Source organism: Balaenoptera physalus (assembly GCF_965194825.1).
Source record: "Balaenoptera physalus genome assembly, chromosome: 9".
In the NCBI taxonomy this organism is placed as follows: domain Eukaryota; kingdom Metazoa; phylum Chordata; class Mammalia; order Artiodactyla; family Balaenopteridae; genus Balaenoptera; species Balaenoptera physalus.
The window spans coordinates 49,044,378-49,065,304 of record NC_138888.1 but is presented as its reverse complement, the minus strand read 5'-3'; the positions used below and the strand labels follow the sequence as shown (position 1 = coordinate 49,065,304).

General features: G+C 38.3%; 2 protein-coding genes and 1 long non-coding RNA gene across 6 annotated transcripts in view; 1 reads left to right on the top strand and 2 right to left on the bottom strand.

The window, feature by feature from the left end:
- Positions 1–19,223, top strand: part of SLC16A10 (solute carrier family 16 member 10) — a 138,004-nt gene extending 118,781 nt beyond the window's left edge. Inside the window, 3 exon segments of the mRNA XM_082475299.1 lie at positions 8,387–8,615; positions 10,926–11,149; positions 11,151–19,223. Coding sequence (XP_082331425.1) covers positions 8,387–8,615; positions 10,926–11,149; positions 11,151–11,204 — 507 coding nt within the window. The 3' untranslated portion in view covers positions 11,205–19,223.
- Positions 1–20,927, bottom strand: part of LOC309667195 — a 190,334-nt gene that overhangs the window by 109,257 nt on the left and 60,150 nt on the right. The gene's annotated exons all lie outside the window — the stretch shown is intronic.
- LOC309667158 (uncharacterized protein) overlaps positions 1–20,927 on the bottom strand; it is a gene marked incomplete at its 5' end in the record, with an annotated part of 58,643 nt that overhangs the window by 15,713 nt on the left and 22,003 nt on the right. For 2 of the 4 annotated variants that reach the window (XM_082475485.1, XM_082475486.1), the window contains one exon: positions 6,131–6,239. In XM_082475485.1, coding sequence (XP_082331611.1) covers positions 6,163–6,239 — 77 coding nt within the window. In that variant the 3' untranslated portion in view covers positions 6,131–6,162. Of the gene's footprint in view, positions 1–4,513; positions 6,037–6,130; positions 6,240–20,927 lie in introns of those variants that run through there. The other 2 variants (XM_082475484.1, XM_082475483.1) reach the window with 2 other exon arrangements.

Here is a 20,927-nt window from a genome sequence, read left to right as displayed (position 1 = left end):
TCCTTTCATTTATTAAAATAAAAAAGGAGTGCCCTTTGTGCCCCAAGCACCAGCCCAGACCCTGGTGGGGGTGATACAAACAAGACAGACGTGGTCCCTGAGTTCCTGGAGCAAGACTTGAGGCAGGAGAAAGCTGGGCGTGAGTGGGAACTCAAGAAGACAGGGAGAGTGGCCTGGGAAGAGGTTGGGAAGAGCAGGGCATGGGAAGAGGAGGGCCCAGATTAAACAGGGCCTTGAAATCCCTGATGCAGACATTTTACTTGAAGCGTAGTAGGTCTTTGTTGGAGAATGACGGGATTTTACATTTTAAAGTCGCTGTGGTCGCTCTGTGTGTGGAGGCTGTATTACTGGGAGGGAAGCAGGAGTGCTGGAGGGAGGCAGACCAGTTAGGAGGCCAATACTGTGTCCCGGTAGAGGCGATGGGGGCCCAGACTAAGGTGCTGCGATGGATGAAGTCATGGTATGTTTTACACATCAGCACTTTACTCCGGAACAACTATAACTTTAGAAAGTTTCCCCCTATAGGCAGGGCAGTCGGGTCACTTACAACATATTGGGGGCACATATGTTAGTATTTCATGTGATTTATGAAAGAAAATATAGCCTTTCCTAGCTTGTCCCATGTTTGGTCTGCAGTTACACAGCAGTGCGTTAAGAATCAGTAATTTCATTTTGGATGAAAGGTTAGTCACAGCCTGGCTTCTTTTAGGTCGCATCTGATTTTTTTCATCCAAATGTGGTGCAGTGTGTGTAGCACCTGGTAGTACGGGCTGAGTCACAGGCGAGATGACTGCAGTCCAGCCCGGGGAGGCCCGTGGAGGAGAAAGGCGGCCTTCAGTGTGTCCTGTGCTGCTGGGAGCCACCGACAGCACAGGGGCCAACGCAGGCCTACCCCACGCAGGCGGCTGGGCTCACCACCCCGCTCTGTCCCTCCTTTTTCCTGGCTTCCCTGCCCCAACTCCCAAACATTCAGTGTGGGTTTTGATTCTTGGCTCTTTCTTCTCTGCTGCGACCAACTCCAGCTCTGCCTGTTTGCTTATTCTTCCTTCTCTCCCTCTCTCCCTGCCTGGCTGTCCGCCCTTTGGCGGCCTTTAAGGGTTGGAATGCTTCTGCTGCTTACCTTCCTCTCCTGCCTTTCGTTGGTGCTGTGTTTTCTCAGACATGCCTGCTCCCTGCTTTCGTCTGTTACAGCTCAGCCTGGTGGGGCCACGGCAGTTCCCCTCCCTCTCTGTCCCCATCACACGGGTTCTGAGTAGCCTCCGGGCCCAGAACACACTTCACAGCCTCCCACATGGTCTACTTTTGGGGCACAGTCATCTTGGGTTTGGGAGGCTGCAGAGTAGAAAAGCACAGGCTCTGGAGTGTGATATGACTTGTCTGTAGATCTGGCAGAGGGCTGTGTGAGGACTGATGGTGATAGCTTGCTTGCTTGTTTGTTTATTTATTTAAATTTATTTATTTATTTTATTTTATTTATTTTTGGCTGTTGGGTCTTCGTTGCTGCACACAGGCTTTCTCTAGTTGCGGCGAGCGGGGGCTACTTTTCGTTGTGGTGCACAGGCTTCTCATTGCGCTGGCTTCTCTTGTTACGGAGCACGGGCTCTAGGCACGCAGGCTTCAGTAGTTGTGGCTCGTGGGCTCAGTAGGTGTGGCTCGCGGGCTCAGTAGGTGTGCCTCACGGGCTCTAGAGCGCAGGCTCGGTAGTTGTGGCACACGGGCTTAGTTGCTCCACGGCATGTGGGATCTTCCCGGACCAGGGCTTGAACCTGTGTCCCCTGCGCTGGCAGGCAGATTCTTAACCACTGTGTCACCAGGGAAGTCCTGGTGACAGCTTATTTAAAGTGCCAGCCCAGAGTGGATTATTAATAGATCCTTGCTTTTATTGTTTTAGTATTCTATTAAATACTGAGGCAGATCCTGGTTTGGAACAGGTATCAAGAAGGAGACCTTAGTTATCCTGATTTGGGGATCTTTGCTTATAGGTAACAGTGTTTAGGAATATATCTTACACTTCTGCTTAAGAGTTCTGAATTTAAACTTCCATCAGGGTCCTGGGTTCCAGGTATTTTCAGCCTAACAATTCTAAATGCCGAGCAAGGAGATAGACCGAACTGCATTATATAGAATAATGATGGTTAAAGAAAATCTTTGCAAGGGTTCCTGGAGTACTTTATTAGGAGGGGAAAGGCTGTGTCCTGGTATCTTCTCAGTCATCTTTCTTAACTTCACAGACCTGTCTTTCTAGTCACCATTAAATTACTGCAGATTTGTATGTTTAATATGTAACTGTTTCAAAAGTGTGAAATTTTCAAAGGTTTGTAAGTTGTAACTCTAATGACAGAATAAAAAACTTTGGGTTTAGATCACTTTCCCATCGTGTCAGATTTCTCTGTGCCATGGACATACTGAAGTGTGGACATCATATCCATGTATGTAAAGCAGACAAACCCAAACAACATGTGTGTACACAGAAGAGGTCTAGGAGGCTCACCAAATTGTTGAGCGGTTATTCCTGACGAGGAAAGTGGGAATGGGTTGAGGGTGGGAGGGGGTTGAAGGGAGACTTTCATATATTACTTTATATATTTTTCTAAGGTTTGAAATTTTTCAAGAATGTATTCATGAGTTACCTTTGAAATTCAGAAAACTTTTTGGATTTTAGAAAAACTAATCACTTTTGGATCCAACTTCCTGTGTAAGCTTCCTCTTCTGGTTGAAGTAGAATGAATTGATCAGCCTTGTCCAGTTTTCTTTTTTTTGTTGTTTCTGTTGTTGCTTTTTGTTCCCTTTTAGCATTTTATGTTTTCCTAAAGATACATTGGGATAAGGTACATGTTTTACCAAACATAAGCTATTTCCCAAATGGTATCCAAATATTTAGTAGTTCCCCGGCCTGAATAAGGAATCAGACGATGATTCTCTGTTCTCGCCTGGGCTGTGGCACTGGGGCCAGTTCTCCATCCAGGCAGAAACGGTGGTACTCATGTGCCGTGGGGAAAGTGGGACAGACTCCCTGTGCAGCACTTCCAGAGAACTGTGTGCTTTAGAAGAAGCCAGCCACTTGGCTGTGCCCTAAACATTTCCCTTTAGTGTGATGGACCTGCAGATCTCTGCTGCCAACTACTGGGTTCCTAGCCAGAGGCTCTGAAAGTCTGGAAACTTTATAGTGAATAAATTTATAGGAGCAACCCTTGATTCTAACTGTGGCCAATTGTGTGCTTGCCTCCGAAAGTGCCTTCTGCTATTCAGGTGCAGCTCATTTTTCCTCTTCAGTCATATACTTAGATTCCTGAGCAAAACTTCCCCTGACAGTTCTCTAAAAATGCTCTCTTTGTGACAGAAATGGGAACGGTAATAGCAAAAAAAACCCATTTTTTTTTGTTTGTTTGTTCTTAGGTACATAAACTAACTTAAGCGGGGAGTTATTCTTCTAGAGCCTGTTAAATTATGACAGAAGATATTTCCATGTATGGTTTTAAGAAACAAAAGCAAGGAAGACATCTCAACAGTCAATGCGTTATTAAATGTCAGTGCCAGAGCCTAGGAGAGGATTAGGAACCTTTGAATCTCTTACTTAAATCTAACCAGAGCTACTGCGTTTGGTGTGGAAAAAAGATTGTATGTGATACTAAATTTATTCACCTTTCAAACTGGGGCCTAGTATCTACAGATCAGTAGATGTTTTGGGAAGTGATGAACCTCCTACACGCAGTGTGCTAAACCTTGGCCTGTGCTCCTTGTGGCTCAAATGTCCCTGCATGTGGGGACTATGCATGTGGGGACTATGTATGTCCTCACCAGCCTGGCCTGCTTACCTCCTAATTTAGCTACATTTGGGGTAGTTACATCTGCTGAGAAAGAGCAGTGTTTCTCACTACTATAGCTACAAATAAGGCAGAAGTAGCTAGGTATTTTCTGAGAAATGCTAAAGAATAAATGTGTAAATTTCTATAAATTCAATTCTTAAAGAAAAACCAAGAAATTTTACTTTTTTTTTTTTTTTTTTTTTAATTTTTTTTTAAATTTTACTTATTTATTTATGGCTGTGTTGGGTCTTTGTTTCTGTGCGAGGGCTTTCTCTAGTTGAGGCAAGCGGGGGCCACTCTTCATCGCGGTGCGCGGGCCTCTCACTATCGTGGCCTCTCTTGTTGCGGAGCACAGGCTCCAGACGCGCAGGCTCAGCAATTGTGGCTCACGGGCCCAGTTGCTCCGCGGCATGTGGGATCCTCCCAGACCAGGGCTTGAACCCGTGTCCCCTGCATTGGCAGGCAGACTCTCAACCACTGCGCCACCAGGGAAGCCCAGAAATTTTACTTTTAAATAACAACTAATAATTTTTATTTAACAATTGTTATTAAAATTTAACAGTTTTAAATATTTGAAAAAGAGAATATAAATTAACATAATTTGAATTGAGAAAAGGAGAACTTGCAGTCAGGTAAAGTATTAAGTAATATGCTCAAAATATATAATAATAAATTTGAAACTCTTATATGATTTCTTTTTTTAAAAAATCCATTGTGTATCTGTACACTAGCAATTCTTTTTTAAAATAATTAATTAATTAATTTTTGGCTGCGTTGGCAAAAGGCAACGAAGATGTTGCTGCCCACAGGCTTTCTCTAGTTGCGGCGAGCGGGGGCTACTCTTCGTTGCGGTGTGCAGGCTTCTCATTGTGGTGGCTTCTCTTGTTGCAGAGCTTGGCCTCTAGGCAGGTGGGCTGCAGTAGTTGTGGCACTTGGGCTCAGTAGTTGTGGCTCATGGGCTGTAGAGTGCAGGCTCAGTAGTTGTGGCACACGGGCTTAGTTGCTCCGCGGCATGTGGGATCTTCCCGGACCAGGGATCGAACCCGTGTCCCCTGCATTGGCAGGCGGATTCTTAACCACTGTGCCACCGGGGAAGCCCCTCTTATATGATTTCGTACAAAACTGACCAAAGAACAAAAATCTGAAGGGGCCAAAAATGGATAGAAAGATCAGGATAACTACCATAAGTGCCTCGGTCTCATGTTACATAAATTGGTCCAAGAAAACATTTGTTTATTGAGCAAAAATGACTTTGTGCTAAGCTTTCAACAGTCACTCTGGTTGTCTTACCTTGGAAGAGATTTGTTCTGAACAAAATAGTAAAAGAGTAGGAAGCACATTGAAAGCTAACCTAGTAGAATTACAGTTGTGTGGTTGGGAATATTTGGTATACGGCTTTACCAATTAAACGCATTGCATCTGGCCCCGTGATGTCCTAACATTTTACTCCAGGTTCTCTGGAATTTGTAATGATAGATACATTTCTAAGATTCAAGTATTTATCTCCTTTTGTGTTTGTAGATAGAGTAAAAATGTATCTAATTAATAATATTAGGATTTGTCTTTATTAGTTTTTCAATAAAAATAACTCAAATCTTCACTTACTTACTAGTTTCAACCCACTTTCTACATTCTGATTTATCTTTAAATCTCTTTTTGTGTAGATGGGCAGCATCAGGGAGTCTTTTTATCAAGGTCACAGAGAGCTAGAACCTGGTCTGTCCCTCTGAGCCTTATTAGTTCTTTCCAATCTATAGGCTGCAAACCCAGTAATTACCCACCACTAAGAAATTATGCTTATGCTTTGAGGGAAATTGGATTGGAGAAAAGGATGTTTAAGTAGAACATAAAAAATCAGAATGTGGAGATTATCTTCTTTAGAAAATGTGAAGTGCCAGACTTATTTTTCAAATAGCCGACTCAGAGTCTTAAAGTAATTATAATTCTACCGTAAAGCTATATTTTAATAATGAAGAAGAAAAATTGACTCAGCTATATAATATGATGTTGTCAAAAAGTGACCAACTTGGAGTTTAAAACCTTTTTCAAGAGTATGTTTCTTATTGTGGCGTCAGTGGACAACTTGTGTCAAAGTCACCTGGGGAGCTTGTGAAAATCACCGTTCCCAGATCCCTGTTCCTCAGGCGATCTTGATGTGCACTAAGGTTGTGAGGGGCTGCCCTGAGGCGTGCAACCAAGCTTGGTATGCCATAGACGTGCCTAGTGGGTCCTGGGAAAGACAGAGCAGATGAAGACGGTGATCCAGATGGCTGCTTTATGTGGCCTCTCCCTTCCTCCCCAGCCCCACTGTCATCGGAGGGCACCCTCTGGAAATTGTGCCATCGTTCCCTGCTGCCTACTGCCCAGGCAGACCATGGGTTCCAGGCTGGCCCCATCCAGGGTTACTACACCTCCCAGCATCATTCTCTTCATCTGTAAAATGGGGAAAACATTAGTACCCAACTCATAAAACTGTTATGAGAATCACGACCTAAAGTCCTTAGAAAAATGCCTGGCATTTCATAAACATTAAATAAATAATAGTTGCTATTATATGAATACTTTATAAAAAAGCTGATTCTTTTTAAAACATTTCTTCCACTAATGAGTGAATGATCCAATTTTAATTAGTTCTTTGCCTAAAAAAGCTATTGAATTGGCCACTCCTTCCTTTTTTGTACCCACCATACTTTGAATATACAACTACAGCAACATCTAGAACACTTCATGTGCATTTATTTATTTACATGGTCATCTCCCCACAACCCAAGGGTAGGAACCAGATGTTATTCACATAGCACCGTACACAGAACATAGCACAGTAGCTACCAAATGGCAGGGAAAAATCAAGTGTTTGATTCTATTAATTACTCTAACGCTAAAATGAAAGTGTTCAGTGGTGCAAAATACTTCTCAGCCTTTACTCTGGGGTGCTTAAATAGGGTATATCTATGACTTAGCATCAAAAGACAATGTTTGAAAATATTCTTTGGTAATAATAGTCATTGATTTACGCCGTAAATAAAACTGGATTATATAAATTAGTTCTTAGGATGTTATAGCAGAATGTGTTCACTGTTTTCACTGCATATTATGCATCATATATTTCCTCTGACAGTCAAAATTTAATTGGAATTTGAATAATCAAAATTCAGTACACATTTATAGAATATAAATCATAGTTACTTACTTTAATCTCTCTCACTTGATCTACCTATGCTCACCATGTCTGGAATATTAGCAGGCACTATATTCTAAATTGATTATTTAAATATCTAAAACTTACATCTCTGTATTCTCCAAACTGGAAGTTCTGTGATGTGAAGGATGGATCTGGCTGGAATATTTTCATTATGCAAAGGACTAATACCAGTAATGTGCATGTAATTTCAAGGGTAAAAATTTTTTTTTTTAATTTAATTTAATTTTTTTAAGGGAACGCTATTTATTTATTTTTATTTTTGTCTGTGTTGGGTCTTCGTTTCTGTGTGAGGGCTTTCTCTAGTTGCGGTGAGTGGGGGGCCACTCTTCATCGCGGTGCGCAGGCCTCTCACTATCGCGGCCTCTCTTGTTGCGGAACACAGGCTACAGACGCGCAGGCTCAGTAATTGTGGCTCACGGGCCTCTCACTATCGCGGCCTCTCTTGTTGCGGAACACAGGCTCCAGACGCGCAGGCTCAGTAATTGTGGCTCACGGGCCTAGTTGCTCCGCGGCATGTGGGATCTTCCCAGACCAGGGCTTGAACCCGTGTCCCCAGCATTGGCAGGCAGATTCTCAACCATTGCGCCACCAGGGAAGCCCCAAGGGTAAAATTTTTAAATCATGTTTGATGAGTGAATTTGAGCTGATATTCAAAGAACAAATATGTATTGAGCACTGACCAGGTACAATATCCTTAAACCTTATAATATGTAGTTCAAAGATGACTTTTGTACAGATTCTGATCTCAAAGAGCTTTCAGCCTGGAAAGAAAAGTAAGTATATAAAAATCCTTACTTTTGGGCTTCCCTGGTGGTGCAGTGGTTAAGAATCCGCCTGCCAATGCAGGGGACACGGGTTTGAGCCCTGGTCCGGGAAGATCCCACATGCTGTGGAGCAACTGAGCCCATGCGCCACAACTACTGAGCCTGCACTCTAGAGCCCATGAGCCACAACTACTGAGCCTGCATGCCACAACTACTGAAGCCCGTGTGCCTAGAGCCCGTGCTCTGCAACAAAAGAAGCCACTGCATGAGAAGCCCACGCTCCACAATGAAGAGTAGCCCCCGCTCGCTGCAACTAGAGAAAGCCCGTGCAGCAACGAAGACCCAATGCAGCCAAAAATAAAATTAAAGAAAATAATAATAAATTTATTTTTTAAAAAATCCTTACTTTCTTCTTGTCCCTTAATGGAAATATTGAGAAAGTGCTAGGGGAACTTGGGGGAGATGATTATGAGAGTTGATTATGTATATAAAATCAAGGTGAACTGGGCTGAGGAGGCGACTGACCAGTAACCACTTAAAAGTCCTAAGTTGCTCAGTAATCGTGACGTTCACTTTTCCCGAGAGCAGAGTTGACATTGTGGTGTCTGTCCTAGGTCCTGTCCTTTTTCTTCATTGGTCTGATGTCCATGATGATTCCCCTGTGCAGCGTCTTTGGGGCCCTCATTGCTGTCTGTCTCATCATGGGTCTCTTCGATGGATGCTTCATTTCCATTATGGCCCCCATTGCCTTTGAGTTAGTTGGTGCCCAGGATGTCTCACAAGCAATTGGATTTCTACTCGGATTCATGTCTATACCCATGACTGTGGGCCCACCCATTGCAGGTAAATTATATTAATTCATAGCATTTTCTACTGTAGGTCCTAAGTCTCACTTATATGTTAAATATATTATGATTTATTGATTTCTGGTGTCTTGCTTTGTACGTGCCTTATCTATAACATTTTTAATAAGACCAGCTGTAGATGGCATGTTGGAAAAATTTGCCGATGAGTCCTCTTATTCTTACTGATACTAAAACACTCAGTGAAATGTGTAGCAGTTAGGTTCTGGACTTTGAGCTTTCAGAGTTCCTATATTTCACTTAGTATGTGTTTTGGAGGAATAGCAGTGTGATTTCTTTTTAGGAAGAGGTGAAGATTCTAAAAGATTTCTAAATATGTATGCTTTGTGTAGGAGATCATAGCTCCCTGAGAAGTAGTTAATGAAAAATAACACTTAGTAGAAACAACCCAAATGTCCATCAGCAGATTAATGGATAAACAAAATGTGGTATATCCATACAGTGGAGTATTATTCAGCCATAAAAAGGAATGAAGTGCTGTACTGATACATGCTACCAGGTAGATGAACCTCAAACATGTGCTAAGTGAAAGAAGCCAAATACAAAAGGTCCCATATTATATGATTCTATTTCTGTGAAATATCCAGAATAGGTAAATCCATAGAGACAGAGAACAGATTGGTGGTTGCCAGGGGATGGAGGGAAGGGGGATTAGGGAGTAACTGCATAAGGGGTGTGGAGTGTTCTTTTGGTGTGATGAAAATATTTTGGAACTAGAGAGAGGTGGTGGTTGTACAACATTGTTAGTATACTAAATGCCACTAAAATGGTTAATTTTATGTTATGTGAATTTCACCTTTAGAAATCTTCTGAATGATAGTATAAAGATGTCTCACGTTCAGTATTAGTTGGTGCCACTGTAAATTATTATAAGATTTGATAAAATTATTCTAAAATTTAAATGTATGTACTATCATCTGTGTCTGGTATCTGAGTGGCTCAGTGAAAGTTCAGTTCAATTCATTCTCATATTCAGAACCACACGTATCAGCAAATTTGCCAGTAGGGAACCTAGTCATGTATCAAGCAAGCAGAACCACTACTGAGCAGACCAAATAAAAGATAAGTTCTAAAGATCACAGTCTCCTTTTAGGGAAAACCCTCCAGTCCTTCCCCTCTCCCCCAGGTAATACACTATTTTTACATCTTACAAGCTTAGTTTGTTAGGGTTTCCAAGTCCACAGCAAATTACAAGCAGCACTTTCGTAGAAATGGTGTTTGCTACTAGAAGTGACTATAACAGATCAAGAATGAAGGAGTTAACAGGAAACTTTCAAAGCAGGCAGAAGAACAACAGGAGGTTCTGGGGGATCATAGTATTACAACCAAACATTTTAATTTGTGTTCATAAGGATGAAAGGTTCAGTTATATGTGGAATATTCTGATTCAGGGGATAGGAAAAGCATATATTTAGATATGTTGTATATTTTAGGTTTCTATTTGGAATGACTGTACACATTTTTTTTTTTTTTTTATGTTGGTACTTACCTGAACAAATCCTCAGCTGTTTACTTAGCAGAGTCAGATATTCAGTACAATGTGTTCCTAGAACATTTCAGATAACCTAGGTTGTATAGTAAAAGTTTAAAACACTAAGATAGCTTTTTAAATCTGGATTTTGTTAGAGAAATTAGGAATAAGGAGTATTCTGACAGTTTTTAGAAGCAGAGCCCTACGATCTATTAGAGTACCACACATATATTCTTAAATTTTCCTCCCATGTGCTGACAAACCTCAGTTTCTTTCCAAAATGTATTTAACAACCTAGTTTTTTTCATCCTGACTCTTAGATTTATAATTTTTCATGATTTTGGATTATACTTTTAAATAGTTTCATGTTATTTCATAAACAGGCCCAAGAAAGGTTTGAAATGTAGACAATTTGAGGTCTGTGTGTATGAGAGAAGTTTCAGCTTGACGGTCTGTCCACCTTCAGCTAAAACCGGACCTTTACACCATGTGTCAGAATATCCCAAATGGCCTCTGAAGGGTTTTGAGAAAGCCAAAGCTTGGTTGCAAATATTTTTTCCATGTAATATCTTGGTAGGAAAACTCAGAGGCCTGTCACAGACTTGCAAAAAGATTAAAGAAATGCGATCTTTTCCTTCCTCATATCAGAAAAGGTTTATATTTCAGACCCATTTCCTTAAAAATGTCTGATATCTGAGATGTTTGAACTAGCCTGCTGAGATGAAGATACTAGGTTGGCAGTAGGCCACCAGAGTGACTAATCTGAGACCCCAAGGGCCATACTTGTTCTCTCCTGGTGACAGTTTTTTCCCTTCCCAGGGTTACTCCGTGACAAGCTGGGCTCCTATGATGTGGCCTTCTACCTCGCTGGAATCCCTCCCCTTATTGGAGGTGCTGTCCTTTGTTTTATCCCATGGATCCATAGTAAGAAGCAAAGAGAGATCAATAAAACCACTGGAGGAGAAAAGATGGAGAAAATGTTGGAGAACCAGAACTCTCTGTTGTCAAGCTCATCTGGAATCTTTAAGAAGGAATCTGACTCTGTTATTTAATGTCTTATATACCTCCACCAGACTGGACTTGCTTTTAGAAGTTTAAGCAAGTTTTCCTTTTATATGAATTGCAAATTTCTTATTTTTTTAATCGCATCCTAGGAATAGCACAATAATCGGGAAATAGAACCCTTATTACTACAAGAACCATTTTCTGCCACTGAATAGCTGTCCAATATTTCCATGAGTCTGAGACTGGAGACTCAGACTCAATTTCATGTACAAGAAAACCTGTCTGAAAGTCAAATATTATGAGAATATGAAGCTATCTCAGTACAAAGTAACTTCAGAAACTGTGAATGCTATTTAGCTTATACAAATATTTAAAAATACCTCAAGCTATATTGAAAGGGTTGCAGTTTGGTTAGGACTGGAAATATTGTTCGTCATCTCACATGGTGTTTTTAGTTTTGGTATCTCTGTTTTAATTTCTTCTGCTATTTGGAAACAAAATTTAAGCCTGGATTCTAGATAATATCAGATCTACTTAAATCTCAAGTCTATGTTAAAATTGCTCGCCTGCTCTTAAATAAGCTTTGAAAGTAAGTTATTCTGACTTGCTCCAGTGTCAAGGGACCTTCTTGGAGCAGGTACTGACAAGGTGTTCAGAATCAGTGTGTGAGATGAACAGGAATGAACAGAATCCTGTTCATAAGGGCAGAGCAGTTCAGAAATCAGACATTTCTTCCATTTACATTTTTCCCCTTTGGATTTGCAGTGTGTTTTACTCAAGTAGCCAGAAACACCCCAGATTTCTGAATTTGTTTAAATTGTAACAATAAAGTAAAATAGAAGAATTGAAAGATATTCTGGCATTTTAACTTAGAATTTTTCTGACTTCTGATTTGTTGCACTAGGACCTGATATTTAAACAAAGTCTTACTGAGCATGTTATCAAGTTGCAGTTTTAGGCACAAATGGGAAAAAAACATCTTTGTGAAGAAAATATCTATTTCTGATAGAAAGAATTGCTCAAATTGGTAAAACTTTCTGGCAAAAATTTGCGTTCATATGTACTTATCCTATTGTGTTCCCCTTTAACATTGCCTGTATTTTTAAAAATATTTTTATACACAGACAAATGTAAGAAGGCTATTTGAGTTTTAAAGACTTAAAATTAAAACCGAAGTCATGGCATGACCCATACTCATCTAAAAAACATCAGAACACGTCCCTCATCCCTGAAATTATATTTTAGTACATTTTTCTTTCTTATTTAGGTCTTTCTTTAAGTTAATATGTGCAAAGCATATTTAAATCCTAAATACATATGTATATTAGATCTTCCTCAAATGTAGCTTGTTCATCTGGGAAAATGCTGTCTTTTTATAAAGCACCTCCAGGATCCACCTGTTTCTAAATTCTCTGTGCTGAGAGAAATGCAACCTATTATCTCCCTACTTCTCTTTTCAGCTTCGATCGTTTGTGAAAGGCAAAGTCCTTTCATTCCTGTCTCTAGCTGAGGATGGAGATGCCTGGAAAGCATATGGATTTGTAGTTGTTGATGGGGGAGGAGGGCAGGCAGGGGGAGGAGTAAAGTGAGGCTGTTAATTACATATCTAGAAAGCCCAATAACTTTTCCTCTTAGTATCAGCTTTCTCACCTGCAACCCTGAAGGTTCAAAGTGTAAATACTAAATACGGAATTTATTTCTAATAGAACTTTAAATAATTTTGATCTTGGAGACATTCTGCCACTTACTACTTCCAATTCTTCCACATTTCATATTCAGGGGACTTAGATAATTTGTTTTTTGGAAAGTTCTGTTGCATTAAAAAAAAAAAAATCTACATTTTGACCATGCTGCCCTTTCATGTTCTTATTTTAAGCTTTTACAAAATGACTTAGAAATGATAATGTAATACATTATTAGGTTCTTCATTTATTCATGCCCTGTTATATAAAACATTATTTCCTCATTATTATCAGTGCTTTTGAAATCAGCAAAACCATACAACTAAGTACAATCATCAAACCTGCCATTATGTTTATTTTTCCTACAGTTTCAGCATAAACTCCTGACTACCCCCCAATTTTACAGAAACACTAGATCTAAAATAGAAAATTTATTTTGTAAAGACCTCCAAAATGTTTTTCCTTTCAAAATGTTGCTGATTTTAGGGGAAGAAAAGTAATAATCTGAAACTCAAAGACTTGATCTTGCTTATTTTCCATGATAAAAGAGCAACATGACAAGTATAATAAAACTTAGATCTCAGAATATTGTTTGCGTATAATATTATACATATGTTAGTTTTCAGTTTAATGGAATGAATTAAACAGGATCTATAACACTGAAAAGGTTCCACTAAAATAGACTCTTATGGGGAGTTCTGTGCTGTAATAATATAAAGTTAAAAAGTATGAAAGGTAAGATGCTAAATTCCATAAAATGCATATTTAGTAATATGTTGTTTGGTACAAATAGTTATAAACGTCTAAAATATATACTAAGAAAATAAAAAATATTAATATTCACAAAGATTTGTTTTAGACAAAGAAATATTACTTTAATCTTTCAAAGTAAATCCTTTCTAATTTCTGAACAGAGTGTTACTATTGCAGTAAAGTGACCTGATGGGCCTACATTTTTTTTGTTCAGTCCAAGACACTTGTTTAAAAGAATAGATACAAACTGTCACTTTGCTGTACAGCAGAAATTCACACAACATTATAATTCAAATACAGTAAAATTTTTTTGTTTGTAAAAATAAATAAATAAATTAAAATAAAATAAAATACCTTTGTTTAGCTCACAGGAAACATCCTGACCAGGCCCACCTGTGAATGACTGCACGGGGGGGTGGGGGGGGGGAGAAATTAACACATCCCCTCTGGAGGCTGAACAGAACCAGGAAATGTTTGACTTTACCCCCTCCCCTTTTAGTATAAAAGAAGCCTGAATTCTAACTCAGGCGCGATGGTTCTCAGGACACGAGTCCACTGTCTTCTTGTTCGGCTGGCTTTCTGAATAAAGTTGCTATTCCTTGCCCACTCCCCACCCCCAAAAAGGAATAGATACAGAACTCTGCTTTCTCATCTCATCCTCATAATTCTGATAGGACTCAGCAAACTCAAATTTAAAAGGTTCTGGCATTTGAGGCCAACAATAGCATAAGAAGGGGAGCAACTTTACAGAAAGGCTGGATAGGGTATTATTGTAACAGATGCCCAAGGATCTTACAGAAACATTCTGGTTAAATTTTATTGCAGTAGACATTGCTGGCATGCATCCATTTAAGTAATAATGAACCACCCAGATTATTGATACTATATTCAAAATTTATAAATCTCTTTGATCACGGTTGTAGTGCTTAGTCTATAGCCCTACTACAAGATGTGTAATTTCCACTGAAAACTGCATAGTGCTTGCATTAAGCTTCAAATTCTATTCATAAATAGAAACAGGACTTCATTTGCATTTCATGATCATGCATTATCTGTTTATACATGTTTGCAGACGATCCCATGGGCTCTGCCCAAGTATGGGGAAAAAAACCTTTAATGCTGTTAGCTTCAACTTCACACATTTAAAGTCAATGTACACTTGGCTGTAAAGTAAACATATGTTTACTTCTGGTAATTATAATCCTTTTAACTGCACTTAAGAACATTTTAATTTGTGCCATTGTTATTTGTAAGCTGTCCCATGCCCAGATAACTCTTGATGTTAAATCAAGTAAGACTGAATAGAAAATGTGGTATGAGATTAGAGGTAGGCAACCTATAGCATGGGTGGCTCTGAGGACTTCCTGGTGATGGTAAACTTTCAGACCCTTTAGTATGCCTCTTTTTATATTATCTTTATCATTTTTCCCTTTACTTCCCCACATCCTTCAAAAACCTGCTGAAAAGTCCATTAACATCCTTGCTTAGTGCTACTGGTTGCTTAGCTGCACTGCTTACCAGTCCCTATGATTTCAGAGGATGGAACCCCATCCAATTTTGTGTAACCTGGAGAATGGCTTGCTCTCAGCTTTCAACTTAGAGTTCTAATGATACACCGAAAAAAATTTTAATTACATGATTAAAACTGGGAGGGGTAATAAGTTTCATATAATTGTCATCTTTTGTGCTAACATAAAACTTTAAATGTTTAAGGTAAATGCTTTGAGAGGAAAGACTGTCAAGTTCTTAATATAAATATTTTCAGAGAGCTCACTTTTTAAACTTTGATTTTCATATTCCATTAAAGTTTTGCTAAATCATAGTCCTGAAAGCACATCATGGAGGATGCCTCGGAATGTAGTGGGCCTCTGGGATGCAGTTCCTAATGAACCTGCCTTAGGCTGGGTTTCACTTTATGGTGAACGGTATTAAGAGTAACTTCCCAGAGTCTAGAGATACAAGTGGAAAGTATAAGCTAATTAAGTCCGTAGTTTTAAAATATGTGACTAATTTATATAAGTATTTAGAACTCTGCGGGAAATTTCTAACTGAAAACTTCATTGTAGCTGGCAAAGAAGGAGCAAAGAATAATAAGGTGGAGAACAGGCACACACAGCTCCCAGGCTCGCTGTGATGGGATAGCCGCAGCCATATTTTATCATTTTATTTGTTGGCAGAGACTAATGCTTTGTTTTATAAATACACTACAAGTGATAGGCTACAATTTTCAAGAATAAAGGACCAAATGCCCATAGCTAAATATGAAACCTGCACATAACTTAGAATCATAATTCCTGATAAATATGGATTTTATCAGATAACTCCTTATGACTCATGAAACAATTCATTGTCACATCTTTGAATCACCCAGACCTTGATATTTGGGACATAGTAGTCTATTTAGCTTGTCCTTTTAAAAATTATTAATTTGGGGGGACTTCCCTGGCGGTCCAGTGGTTAAGACTCCACACACCCAATGCAGGGGGCATGGGTTCGATCCCTGGTCAGAAAACTAAGATCGCGCATGCCGCCTGGCACAGCCAAAAAAAAAATTATTAATTTTTTAAAAAGTAAACATTAATCATCTTGGCCTCTATACATTCAAGGAAATTCTCCACGGTACTACTTTTTTTTGACATATAAAATAGGAGGCTACCTCATTTATGAAACAAGGTTTCAATCTTTTATTAGTATGTTGGAAAGACGGAATGAAATGAAACCTTTCTAAGTGCTTGATCATGACACTCACTTGATCATGGCAGTCCACCTACCTCAGCTTTCAGCATCTGACTAAAAATCCAGCTTAATTCTTGCTTAGTGAGTTAATGGTGATTCTGGGATTAAAAGGCAAGGGAATACAAGTTGTTAAGGGGGTCGAAATATCGATAAAATTTAAGTGTTTTGTTCTGATAAATGGATTTAAAAGGAACAAAAATGGAATATTAACTATTGTGGCCTGTGGATAATCTGAAAAAGGAAAAAAGTGAAGAAATTTATAATCTATATACAATAATGAACACTTACTAATATGCTTCACCAGTGGCTTTTCAAATTACACTGGCAGCTTGACGATGAGGTTGTTTTTCATCTGTGTTTTCTTTGGCAGGAAGATGGATGATCACTGACAAGAGATTGTATGCTTGTGCCTTAACCTTACAGCTTACGTGTTAAACAACTCCTGTAAGAGGCACCCCTTTCCTAGTGGAACAGGGACAGTGGCAATGAATTTTTGTCCTGCTGGAGTTTTTGAAAATGCTACCGTTGAGTGTGGCAATAGTGTAGGAGTTAACCCACAAGTTCCCAATCTAATTAAAGATGTTTCTAGCCTTTCGATATGGGTGCTGTAAGAAGAGTATTTTGGAGCTGAATGTCACTAAGCATGTAAGTGATATCACTATCAATATAAAACATTTAGAAATCAAATAAGATCTGTGACACTATTTTGGAGCCTCTGATACATGACTTTTATTCTTTATCAGATAATACTTTTCAGTATCTGTCAGTTATTAGAAGAGTCAATTTGTTAAATATGTGTGTAAACACATAAACCTTTTCTACTGTTATCTTCACCAAATGTAATCTTCTATAGTATGTTCTAAAATGCTAGACAGTAATGGGTCAACATATCTTTCGTAATTTAGCCTATATTGGAATATTATTTCAGGGACCCAGGGTTTGTTATCAAGAGTGCTGTATTTTGACCCGAGGCTATGAACTGACTGTATTTGGTGCCTTTTTTTCCTACCAGAGAAAGATCAGATCAAGACTGGTGCTAAATTTCATGTTCCTTGCAAAATTATTTTTTCCTTTTTAAATATATATGTCAATAAGAAATGTGTAGATCTAGCAGTATTATGCATGTTGCATTTTGTAGATATGTCTGAGGAGAAAAACCTCCTATAAAACAATTACTGAGTTCAAAATCTACTTAGAGGTATGCAATTTTTGTTAACACAGAAGGTGTTCAGTATGAAAGTCAAAAAATGATCACCAAATGAAAACTCAATGATGAACACAGCCCCCCAAGGTAATGCCTTTAAAGAAAAATCCCTGGTCAATGTTTCTAGCATAAAGTTAGCTATTCAAAGTATTCTGTGACTCGGAGGGTATGTGAAAAAAATGTTATGTATATTTTATTATACATATAGCTCTATATATATACAAAATAGCTTTCTATTGAGCTTGTTTAAGTAGATGTTTTAAGCTATTTTTCAGGCTAAGATTAGAGTTTTGGGAGTCATCAATCTTAAAACTTGGACAATGAGTTACCTTTTAAAAACAATGACACTGAAAGTATCACTGTTCATCTTTCAGATTTAACATAAAGAAATTAGAAAGGACTGTGTCTGGGTCAGTGTCAGCAAATCTCAGACCTATGATTATCAAGGGCTCTCAGCATCATGGTCATGGCTGACTGTGTGACATGCACCTAAAACTCTACCCCAAATTCCATGTGGGTCTCTGAGTCCTAATGTACCTGTAAGTAGTATTCACAGGAAGTGGGGACCACAGGTTATTTAACCTTGCTGTCTTTATAGACTTTGCCTTAACTCTATTTTGTGAAGATTTAAAAAATATAAATTAGGAAAATAATACACACTATCATTTTCCTAATTAGGAAAACCAGACATTTAGAATCTACTAGAGTATACTGGATTCTCTGTTAACTAATGATAATTCCATTCTACTGTTAACATGAGTTGTATGTGGAAGGGAGAATGGGGGCTTGTTAATCTGAAGTTACAGGGGGAAGATAAATTGGGAGATTGGGATTGACATATCACACTACTATATATAAAATAGGTAACTAATAAGGACCTACTGTACAGCACAGGGAACTCTACTCAATACTCTGTAATGACCTATATGCGAAAAGAGTCTAAAAAAAGAGTGGATATATGTATATGTATAACTGATTCACTTTGCTGTACAGCAGAAACTAACACAACATTGTAAATCAACTATACTCCAATAAAAATTTTTAAAAAAATTTACACTAGAGTTGAAATATCCCTTTAGTAATAACTTCTCATGTAATTGTTAAAATATTGTGGTTTGAGAAATGTAAGATTATAAAGGCATTGCCCAATGCTTGATAAATTTGCATTTTGTCATTTTGTTCTCCTACCAGTTTATTTTAGCCTGAAAGTTATAGCTATGACAAACTGAACCCTGCAGTATTACTGAGAGAGAGCTTGGATATTTTAAGTATCTCCTAGTATAACATTTATGTCAACTTGTTTTATTTTAATGTTTACCTGAAAAGTAATTTTTAAATTATTTTGCATATTTTCAAAGTTAGAAAAACGTGTTTTATTTTAGACATCAAAACCAAGTTATTCCAAGTGCACACTGCACTCTGCAGTGTGAGTCTGCTTCTCTACCTACCTACACAGGATGCCATTTTTGGCACAGTAGTTGTTTAAATATAGATCACTATGTGAAATGATTATGCTGGGTTTGATCAGTGTGCAGTATTTTAGTACTTGCCTTATGTTTCTTTTTAAAGAGTATGATTTATAACTGATTTTTTTTATAATGTGCAATTTAATATAGATAACCGAAACCTTTTTAATGAAGAGTGCTTTGTAATCATTTGGAGGATAAGATCATTTTACTGTGGAACAATGTGATGTTCTCAGTAAATACAATAAAAAATTTTAGCAAATTTCTATAAGGCTTTGTGATTATATTTATGAAATTCCCTGGGGAGAGGGGGGAAGGAAAAATTACTAAAGTGAAGGAAACAGTCTGTGTTGAATAAAAGAGAAATAAGCTGTGTGCTTTTTAAAGCTTCCTATATGTATTTCAAGTGTGTTTGGGTATTGTTATTTCTCTAGGGCAAAGAACACAGATAGAAATAAACCAAAAGCACCGGATAGCCCAAAAACGATTTCTATTTGATACTTTTTTTTTTTTTTTTGCAGTTGACTTACATTATTGCTTCTTTAACTTACACTGATTAAACTTATTAAATTCAGCTGGTACTAAGTGATCTCCTACTCACTGAAAATTTCAGGGGATGATCAAGAGCCAGGCTGGAATTTTTTTAAAAATCCCCTGCTATTGTGGATTACTCACTTGGAGAAAAACTGGCTGCAGTCAGAAGATGTTTATTATTTGATGAGACCTAACTACAAAGCAAATCACTATTGATGTTTAATGGTGCTAAATAGATTTTATACATCAAACATGAAATTTGCAATATGCATTGAATATATTAATTATTTATATGCCTGTAAATAGGTATCAGACGTACAGGCCATTGGAGGGCTTTTGAGGGAAATGGAAGAGAATGGATATGACAAATTGTTACTGATCCTAAGCAGGATAAAATTCACTTGTTTTTTTTTTTAATTAAAATGATAGGAGATTGTTTACTTCGCAAAGTAAACTCATTCCATAGTTGAGCAATTCTTTTTTAAATTTTTTAATTTTATTTTTATACAGCAGGTTCTTATTAATCATTTTATACACATCAGTGTATACATGTCAATCCCAATCTCCCAATTCATCCCACCACACCCACAACCACTTTCCCCCCTTGGTGTCCATACGTTTGTTCTCTACATCTGTGTCTCTATTTCTGCCCTGCAAACAGGTTCATCTGTACCATTTTTCTAGGTTCCACATATATGCGTTAATATACGATATTTGTTTTTCTCTTTCTCACTTACTTCACTCTGTATGACAGTCTCTAGATCCATCCACGTCTCTACAAATGACCCAATTTCGTTCCTTTTTATGGCTGAGTAATATTCCATTGTATATATGTACCACTTCTTTATCCATTCGTGTCGATGGGCATTTAGGTTGCTTCCATGACCTGGCTATTGTAAATAGTGCTGCAATGAACATTGGGGTGCATGTGTCTTTTTGAATTACGGTTTTCTCTGGGTATATGCCCAGTAGTGGGATTGCTGGATCATATGGTAATTCTATTTTTAGTTTTTTAAGGAACCTCCATACTGTTCTCCATAGTGGCTGTATCAGTTTACATTCCCACCAACAGTGCAAGAAGGTTCCCTTTTCTCCACACCCTCTCCAGCATTTGTTGTTTGTAGATTTTCTGCTGATGCCCATTCTAACTGGTGTGAGGTGATACCTCATTGTAGTTTTGATTTGCATTTCTCTAATAATTAGTGATGTTGAGCATCCTTTCATGTGTTTGTTGCCAATCTGTACATCTTCTTTGGAGAAATGTCTATTTAGGTCTTCTGCCCATTTTTGGATTGGGTTGTTTGTTTTTTTGATATTGAGCTGCATGAGCTGCTTGTATATTTTAGAGATTAATCCTTTGTCAGTTGCTTCGTTTGCAAATATTTTCTCCCATTCTGAGGGTTGTCTTTTCGTCTTGTTTATGGTTTCCTTTGCTGTGCAA